The sequence below is a fragment of the Leptidea sinapis genome, chromosome 24 (genome assembly GCF_905404315.1).
Source record: "Leptidea sinapis chromosome 24, ilLepSina1.1, whole genome shotgun sequence".
NCBI lineage: Eukaryota > Metazoa > Arthropoda > Insecta > Lepidoptera > Pieridae > Leptidea > Leptidea sinapis.
Window position 1 is genome coordinate 3,328,193 of NC_066288.1, and position 9,847 is coordinate 3,338,039.

The window sequence follows — 9,847 nt, forward strand, 5'->3', positions numbered from 1 at the left end:
GTTTTTGACAAAATGGTGATGATTGATTAATGTTAACATTGTTTATTTTGATTAATTGTTGTATTTCTCAAACTAAATTAGAATTTGTATAAAGTTTAATTTTAATTAAGTGCAAGGGCATGGGGTGCATTCGAACAGCCAGACAGGAGGCACATTCGTACGCGTACGTGTACGAAGGGTAACCACTTTCCCCTAAGGTTGAGTACTAGTAACTGAGCAAGACTGATATCATAATAAACATATTTAAAAGAACAAGGTAGAAAATAAAGAAATAGTAGAATTAGACTGGCATTGTCCTATCGCAAGTCGTCGATAAGTCGCCGAGATTCAGTCCTATTGAGTTGTCGTCCTATCGAATCAGTACGTGAATATCAATTTTGGACCAAGTTAAAATAGGACGACTTCTGAACTACAACGATTTTTGGATCTTTAGAATATACGTGAATCGGCCTACAGATGCATTGCTCGCGATCACGCTTAGGCAAACGCGCCGTGTAAAGTGCAAACACATCACAACACTGTCGCCGCCCGGCGACGGCCTTCACCAGTTGACGATGACCCAGTTAATTGACTAAGTAATATAATAATTACTTGGTGCGACTCGACGGTATTCGACTTTTTAAAACCAAGGAGCTTTCAATTAAAAATATTTTAATATGAACAGTGTAAATATTCCATTTCCGATACTTTTAGTGCAGCCCTCGTAGGTACAATTTATGCGTAGGTACATTATGAACGGCTAAAGCTCAGGCAAAGAATATCTTGTAATAGTAAAGTGCAGAAGGCTCACTCCGCAAACTCAGCAACAGATGATTTCTATCACATGATAATAAAGAAAACAACATCTACAATCAGTATAAATATTTATTCGTCGTCAACTTTCTGTCTAATGTTTCGTTTAGAATTATTGAACTTTCTCTTTTTGAACTCCACAGGCCCCTCTCCCAGGGACTCTATTTTCTTTTCTTTAAACTGAACTCTTTCAGGTTCCATAACAACTGGTGGTGGTATTACTGGTTTACTGGACTTGGGTAGTTGTAGATCAATTTCTTTCACTTCCCTGTAAATTACAAAGTACTTGTTAGAAAATTTCGTATAAATGCTATTAGGTTTAGGATAAAAGAGGACATCAAAAACCTAGAAACTTGTAGTCCATTATAAACTAAGACTTCTTGGTCACTAGGCGTTAAGAAGAAGATTCCACTTCAAAGCAAGCTTATGTGAATAGATGTCCAATAGCCACAACCTGACAGTTGAACAAATCATACAAGATTTTATGACGATACGTCACTCGAACGGTTCGCTCAATTGGTTAGCGCACTGGCACGGAACGCCAGAAGTCGTGGGTTCGAGTCCCGCATCGTTAATAAAATGTTGTTTTTCAAATTTTATTTGTGTATTAATACTAGAAGTGAGGGTTATTACTTTAAAAACATAACAAATTGATTAGATGTATTGCCAAAATATTATTACTACGCGAAAATGTGGTTTAACTTCTAACTGAAAAAAGATATTTATAGACGCTTTTTGCTTCACGGGAACATGGAACAAATGATCGCTGATATAGCATACCTACTAAAGAGTATATTGACGATAACAAAAATATGAATGGATTTGTTGACATACCAATCATCTGTATAACATATATAGCACTAAGAAGGTATTGGAAATTATATTCCTCAGCAACCACAATACATATCATAATATATTGACACCCATATTATATCGCTGGAAAGGTCTGATGGTAAAAACTTAAATCGTTCAGTTAGGGATAGTTAAATTGAAAATGAGGTTTGTTCACTAGAACATACTAACAATTGCTATTTTGAACAAATTGGTTTGTTAACATTGTGAATCACGTGATTTTTGAACGAATTAGAGCATTTTTTCTAAGTTTTAATAATTACAATTGCATATACTTAACCAGAAGACGGAGTGTTGGTAGGCCGCCTACAAGATGGACCGACGGATCTGGTCAAGATCGCCGGAATACGTTGGATGAGGGCGGCGCAGGACCGATCGTCGTGGAAATCTTTGGGTGAGGCCTTTAACAGGAGACACGGGTAGGACTCCCGGGTCGTCACTAGTATACACTGTATATTCATTCTTCGTTTTTAATTAGAAAGTTAATAAAAAATTATTCAAACTTTAAAAGTACACTTAAACTTTTTATTATTCTTTTGTTTAATGGCACAAGATGCAAGTCCATAATGTATACTTACTCCTTAATAACAGGTTGCCACTTCCCAAACGGTGAACTCCTTGGTTCTGGTCCATATGAAGGTCTGAACGGTGGTGGAGACTTTTCTTTCTTTACTGCTAACTCACGCATGCTTTCTCTTGCCATATGAGCTTTCGCCTCTGTGATCACTTCTTTATGTTTTTGTTTTCTATAACCAAACTATAATTATTATTATTACGAACCTATATTGCAGCTAAATAGGACAAATATAGTGAGATTAAAGTGTTATTTTAAATATTTTATATTTAACTGATTTCAATTTAGCGAACTACCAAGAACTATTTCATTGTGTTTTTTTTTCAGTTATAAGTTAATACGATTTTTAAATCTTATATATAAAATTCTCGTGTCACAATGTTCGTTCCCGTACTCCTCCGAAACGGCTTGAGCGATTCTCATGAAATTTTGTGAGCTTATTGAGTAGGTCTGAGAATCGGCCAACATCTATTTTTCATACCCCTAAAGGTTAAGGGTGGTCCACACGATTTTTTTTTAATTATTTTGACATTTTTTTTTTAATTTGTTTGATTATGAGTCGGCCTTAAAAAATACATACAACTTCAAATTTTCACCCATCTACGATCAACAGTTACTTTTGTATCGCGATTTTAATATCGGCAATACAACGTTTGCTGGGTCAGCTAGTTTTTATTGTTGCTTGAATTAATGTAATTATCACTGGTGGATCGAATAAATAAATAAATCGAATGCTACTTTATGAAACAAAGTAGGTACACAAAGCATATGACATTTTGAGAGTTAGGGACTGTTTCACAATGTCCAAGTAAAATTACGAGTACGCTACTTGCTGCTCATGTATCGAATAAAGACATCATTTGCGTTTTACAATGTACAAATAGTGTTTATCTACCAGGTAAGAGCCATTTAAATAATAGGATGTAGTAAGCAGATATCATAGTTATCTGATAGATTGCCTGACAAAGTGACAAGCATTTAACAAAATTATGTCAATTTATATAATGCTAGAGGAGCCCAAGAGCTAAACAGAGATTTACTCGAGCGTCGTGGACACCTATTGGATTGTGAGGATTAGATGTCAAAGAGAAAAAGTTAAGTCAAGTTTATATGATGTGTACCCTGTCACTGGTGGGGGGAGTGTGTACAACAATGTCAAAAAAACAGTCGTCAAGAAATATTCAAGCGCTTCAGATATTAATAGAGTGTATGCATGTTTCTGACAGTTAATCTTATGTAGCGCGTCATTAGACTAGATTTCTACAATATGATCCCAGAAAATGTACAAAACAAATGTGTTACTAAATTTAAAATAATTGTTAAAAAACGTTTGTGTGGGAAAGGTTATTATAGCATAAACGATTTTCTTAATGATACCACTGACTGCGAATAAAGCGAACACCCTCAGGCTCTTTAATTATAAATGTTTATTGTACGATATTACATTGTAATCCATATTTTATATTAAAAAAAAAGCCCGCTGAGTTTCTTGCGCCCATTCTTCTCAGGTCTGAGGTAGTCTCTTTTGAATGGGTGGTAGTTTTTGACGTTCAATAAGTGATTTTAAATCCTATTTTGAATAAAAATATTTGAATTTGAATTGAGACGAGTTATTTAGTGGACCCTATTGTAGTTCGTCGGGAGTCGTATTGGGAGTACTTTACAAGGTGCAAGTTTGTGCCTCTTGTGTTATTCTGACGCATTAGAATAAATCCCAAAATCCCGCTTCGACTCCTCTACTATAATGGTTTGTTTATGTTATGATTTATGGACAATTATGAGAGGCATTTGATATTCTCAAATTTCGTTACACAGAAGCGGTATACAATTATGTAATGATTGATTTTATTGTGAAAATAGTGGTACAAGTGCTGTTTAGAAATATATACAAAACTGTAAAATATGAAATAAAATTTTCATCAATATCCAAGTAGAGGTTAAGCTTGTGTTATGTTATTTCGTAAAAGAAATAGTTTTTCTAATATTTTCATTTCGTCCAACGGGACTATTGAGTGTGAGGTTGCCAGACCGATCTGCTAGATAAGTCATATAGTGATTAAATATAGCGGTGAAGTGATTGTGAAACGCAATCTGTTTCATCTGGAACTTTTATGTAACCATTAATTTATGTCGCCTATGACAATCTGCTATTTTACTTGGACATTGTGAAACAGCCGCTTAGAATTATTAGTTATAACAGAAGAAGAAATGAAAGAGATAGAAATGAGAGGAACTTCTATTCATTAAGATGTGTGGTGTTCAAAAGCTCAAAAGAGATCTCAAAAAACATTGAGAGAAATGTATTGTCACTAAAAATATGACAATTTTTTTATAATTCCAATAAACTTATATTTATGTGAGGACTTATTATTTAGGAAGAAATAATTATAGATTAGATTTGGATATTCTCTTGCTGTCCCAGTGAAAAAAAATATATGATACGATTATAATTACTGTAATTTCTTCTGTTTCTTTTCCTCTTTTATTTTTGTTTCCCCTTGTTCTGCTATTGATAAATATTTGTCTGGTTCTTCCCAGGTTGTTTCTGTAATGAAAAAATATTTTATTTTGCCTCCTTTGCCTCCTCTTATAAAAAAAAGGCAAGAGGCACAGTCAGGAAGGGAATGGTGAGGCAACCGCCCATGGACAACAAAAGGTGTCAAGAGATGCATTGAGGGCTTTTATCATTAGTTTTAGAATTCACAGCTTCCAAAATACTTAAATATTTTATTTATTATTCTTTTATTACTTTTAATCCTTATAAAGAGGAAATGTTAATGATTTGCTTAAGTTTCATCCTCTGCAGTAATAGTTTATAACATTACAGACATTACAACAATACACTTTGTGTATGATGTGTCCATGTTAAGACATAATATAGTACAAAATAAGTAATATTAATAAAGGGTAGTCGATTCTCACCATTGGTTTGTTTGTTCCAATAATATGTGCTCCCATCATCATTTTTCACTTCATACCAAACAGGTTCGTTTACAGTTGTAGAAAGTTTCTCGGAAATTATAATGTCTTTGCTACTGTTGCCATCTTTGGCAAGTAAATCATTAATACTCTAAAAAAAGAATAAAAAACACACAATTATTAATTAATTAATGTTTAACAAAACAAGAAATTGTAGGTTCTATCTAAAATGAAAAAATGCCTATTTCCCATGCCTGTGTGTTAGCTATTCATGTATAATCTGGATGTGTCATAGATTATTCACATACCATATGAGTATGAACCAACCCACATATTATATTATACAATATAGATTCAAGAAATACAGCTATGGATAATCCACAAATTTAATTATTCAATGAATAACAAATACATCTATTGTGCAGGAAATTTTAATAAAACTTTAATATTGTGAGTGCCTACTTGGCATAGGATAAAGGCTGGGTATAACAACATCTCCTATACTGTCACCAAGCAATTTCTGTGTTTTGGTTTTAATGGGTGACACAGCTTGTGAAATACTGGACTAAAGAGACATGGCATCTTAAGTATCAGGAGACCATATCAATCATAATGCCACTTACAATTTTTTTTAGTATTCTGATGGTCACTGCATGATACTGGGCAGGGTGTATAATAATAATAAACTTTATTTCACAAAAACAGAGGTTCACAACACTTAAATATATATGTACTACATCTTAAAAATTAACTTATCTTAAATAAAATACAATGTTGAATTGAAACTCTGATACCCATGATAAGGTCTAACTTGTGTTATGGGTATCAGTGTTTGCGTAAATCAATTTATATTGGTTTAAGATAATAATAACATTAAAATGAAGAAGTGCACATACATCTCATCTAAACAACATTTTACAATAATTCATAATATATGTAGAATATTCCTATGTTGTAAACAGTATGTACTCAATAGTATTTTTTAGTTTTATAAGTTACATATCTTGAGGAGACCTTCAGTTTCTGTGTATGTTTTTGATAGGAGCCATTTATTAACAACGGATTTACATGAAAATTTTGCAAGAGGATATATGTGACATTGTTCATTTATTTTATTATAGAGATGACTTGCGATTACTTGATGATGTCCACTGGCTAGAGAAGTTCTAAAATTTGGAACTGGACAAACTCTTTGCAATTTTCTTCTTTTACTTTTATTTTTATCCTATGAGAGTGTGGTGTGTTTTCTTAATATGGAATGAAGTATAAAGAGCTGTCGAACGGTCAGAACTCCAGATTCTTTGTAAAGCAAGCGCATAGAGTATCTAAAAGGTTTACACACCTTGATTACCTTACCTAGTATCAGTTACTTAGGTGCACATTTTGCATGTCTTGTCAGTTTTTGTCTTAAAAATTGCATTTAGACCTAGAGTAAAATACATATCATACATTTAACATATTCTTTTCGAAATCAATTAGTAGAAACTGTACACACCAGTCCCAGTTAGTCAGTCTCCAATCCCCAAGTGATAGAAGTAATAATAATCCTCATGTAACCTATCACATCAGAGTGGCAGTCATAACTTTTAAGTTATTCATATTCAATTCAATTCAAATATTTTTATTCAAAATAGGATGTGAAATCACTTATTGAAAGTAAAAAAAAACTACCACCCATTCCAAAATGAATGCCTCAGGCCTGAGAAGAATGGGCACAACAAACTCTGGGCTTTTTTTTTTATCGAAAATATGTTTTACAATTAAAGTAACATTCACAAAGTAACATTGTACAATTAAACTTATTATTTAATAGCCTGAGGGCTGTCGCTCCATTCCCAATCTGTGGTATCATTAAGAAAGTCATTTATGTTATACCTTTACCACACAAATGTTTTTTAACAATTCTTTTGAATAACGTAATACTTTTGTTTTGAACATTTTCTGGGATCTTGTTGTAAAAGCATATACATCGCCCCACAAAAGACTTACTAACTCGACTTAGCCGAGTAGTAGGCATATTTATCTTTACCTAATGGAAGTAGTAGTAGTATGGAGTGATATGAATAAAATAACATAAATGAGGTTTTTATTACCTGTGATGTCAAATCAGCATTATTTTGTACATCTTTTAAATAAGCACTCATGGCAGCTTCTTCCATTTTTTTAATATCATCGTCAAGTTTCTCCTTAACTTTAAATTCTTTTGCACTCTTCTTACTGATTTGTGATATATGTTTTTTAACACTATCCTTGTGTCGTTTACCATTTTCATGGAATGAAATAGACTGGAAACAATTTTATGCTTAACAATTGTGTATCTCACCTATATTTTTATGTTGTATTTACAAATGTTTATTATCAGCACCTTTATAAACCTCTTGTTGTTGGTTATAGCCTGACAGAGATAAAAATTACTTCAATCATCTGTCACCATGGGCATGGTGTTTTATCTGGTGTGGGCTACGTCTATAAAACTTTTATATAGTTCATATTCCATATGTAAAAAGAAATGAAGAGAATTAAAATTGGAAATATATCATTAAATTATTATGTTAAGGTATGATTTCAAACTATCCTTGCAACAGCGGTGCAACGAGCACAACCATAGAATCTTGATTCTTGCCCCCCACATGCGTATAATGTGTCTTAATTTTTCAAATACATAATAATATTGTGTATAATCTGTAGCTCCTCAACATTATTCAGACTAACCTCCAGCGTAAGCAGATAGTTGTGGCCACTCTAGGCAGAGTGCTGAAGGCAAACAACAACACTGCCACCCTAATCAACAAACCTTGGATCATAAATAATAAAATCTACCAACTAAATAACATTGGTGATATGTTAGTGATAGATACTTCAGTATCAAAGCATTTTGTTCTAGCAACCTCACTGCAGTGAAAATCTTGACAGAAAAACAAATTATCTTAGTGCTTTTGTCCCCTGAATTTCCCAGAAGAGAACTCGTCGAACTAGTGTAACACTACAAAACACACCAGTGGGACTTTATGATCTCTGCAGACTGCAACATGGGTGGTGTGTGTTACTTTACTGTAGGAAAGTAAGGATACAAACACCTCAATATAAAGATAATCTCAGACAGTGCATCCATAATTCAGGTGCTATAGACCAACACCATAACCTCTGTCCTTATACTGGAATCTCTAATCTTTATTTATTTAAATTGATTTTCTCATGGTACAACAATGTTGGTACCAACTAGTTTCTGACCATTTGTAGATCCTTATCCAGAGTGAGTGTATTGAGTTCAAGATAATGAGCTGTCTCACACAACAGTGTTTCCGCGATCAGCAAACACAAGCAGAGTTACTATGCAATAATAATATTGACACACTTTTTACACGAATTATGTTGCCCCAAGTTAAGCATATATAGCCTATGTTATAGGTTATAAGACAACGATATATTTACTTAAACATGCATAAATTCATATAAACATACATAAATACATTTAAACATCCATGACTCGGAAACAAACATCCATATTCACCATATAAATGCTTGCACCTACCGGGATTCAAACCCTTCTAGCTTAGTAAGTAGGATCGCTAACCACTCGGCTATACAGGTCATCAAATAGATCAATAGTCACCAAGAATAAGTCAGTGGGCAATGATGCTGCAGATAAACTAAACAAAAGAGCCTATAGTATATGAAATGGAACTGCTGCACCACATGCAGGCAAACAAAGAATGAAGTACCAGCGATATCAGAGGTTTGCAGACCACTTAGGGACAAAATAAATAAAATTGTAGGTATTGACACCATTCCATCCCTTAAATGGAGCATCTATTTCCCATAGGTGAGACAGCCCTTTATTGCAGTCATTCCTGATGCCATATGAGAGGATGCTAGACTTCTGGGATGGTCTGGGGTAAGCACATGAATGGACATGCACAATAGCTCCATAAAGAGGATAAGTACATTAACAGCCCAGTCGAATTAACTATCTTGGTCTCCAATAAAAATAATCTCAAATTATATAGCTTAGGCTTAGTCTTTGTTATGTTATTGTAAAGGTTAGATAATAATAGAAACAACTTTAAAGTTACATATTCAAAGTCAAATAAATTTTATTCATACAGGTTTAGATTTACCATTATATTCGGAAAAAGCTCGTGAGAAGAACATATAAGAAACTCAACAGCCTTCTAACCAGGTTATAGCACAAGATAATTACAAATTTATAAAAATAATGCTCACCAAGCAAGCCCACAAAATGATTCTATAAAATGCAACTAAAGTGGATTTTACATAATCCAAAAGAATATGTTCTTGTAATATTTACAAAATTATAGAATCTTAATACGAAGAGATATAAAAAACTCACAACTTTGTTATCAGCGAACCAACACTTGCAAAACTCGCAGTATTTCCGTGCTTGTGATTTCCAGTACTCAGTCCTGAAACATTGTAACTGTGTTAATTAATATCATAATTCAGTTTATTGTAATAAAATTTCACGTAAAATTTGACTTACATGTTGAAAAATTAACTTAAAATAATCTAATATTATTTATTACTTATATCTCAATTATTTACTCTAACTCATCACTTCATAGTGTCTACTGTCTGTATAAAAATTAAAATACTACAATAGTGATTATTAATCAATGCAATTAAAAAAAATATTTGTGGTGGTGGACAATTTGGATTTTGGAGATTTCTAATTTCTACATATCGAAACCA

At 33.1% G+C, this 9,847-nt stretch overlaps 1 protein-coding gene across 1 annotated transcript; it reads right to left on the reverse strand.

Moving 5' to 3' along the window:
* Window positions 1–846: 846 nt before the first annotated feature.
* LOC126971671 (WW domain-binding protein 4) lies at window positions 847–9,847 on the reverse strand. The gene is made up of 7 exons (XM_050818059.1): window positions 9,639–9,847; window positions 9,489–9,561; window positions 7,231–7,422; window positions 5,141–5,288; window positions 4,673–4,763; window positions 2,223–2,390; window positions 847–1,060 (listed from the first exon to the last, which is right to left on the reverse strand). Coding segments are annotated over exons 1-7 (870 nt in total). The 5' UTR covers window positions 9,641–9,847; the 3' UTR covers window positions 847–864.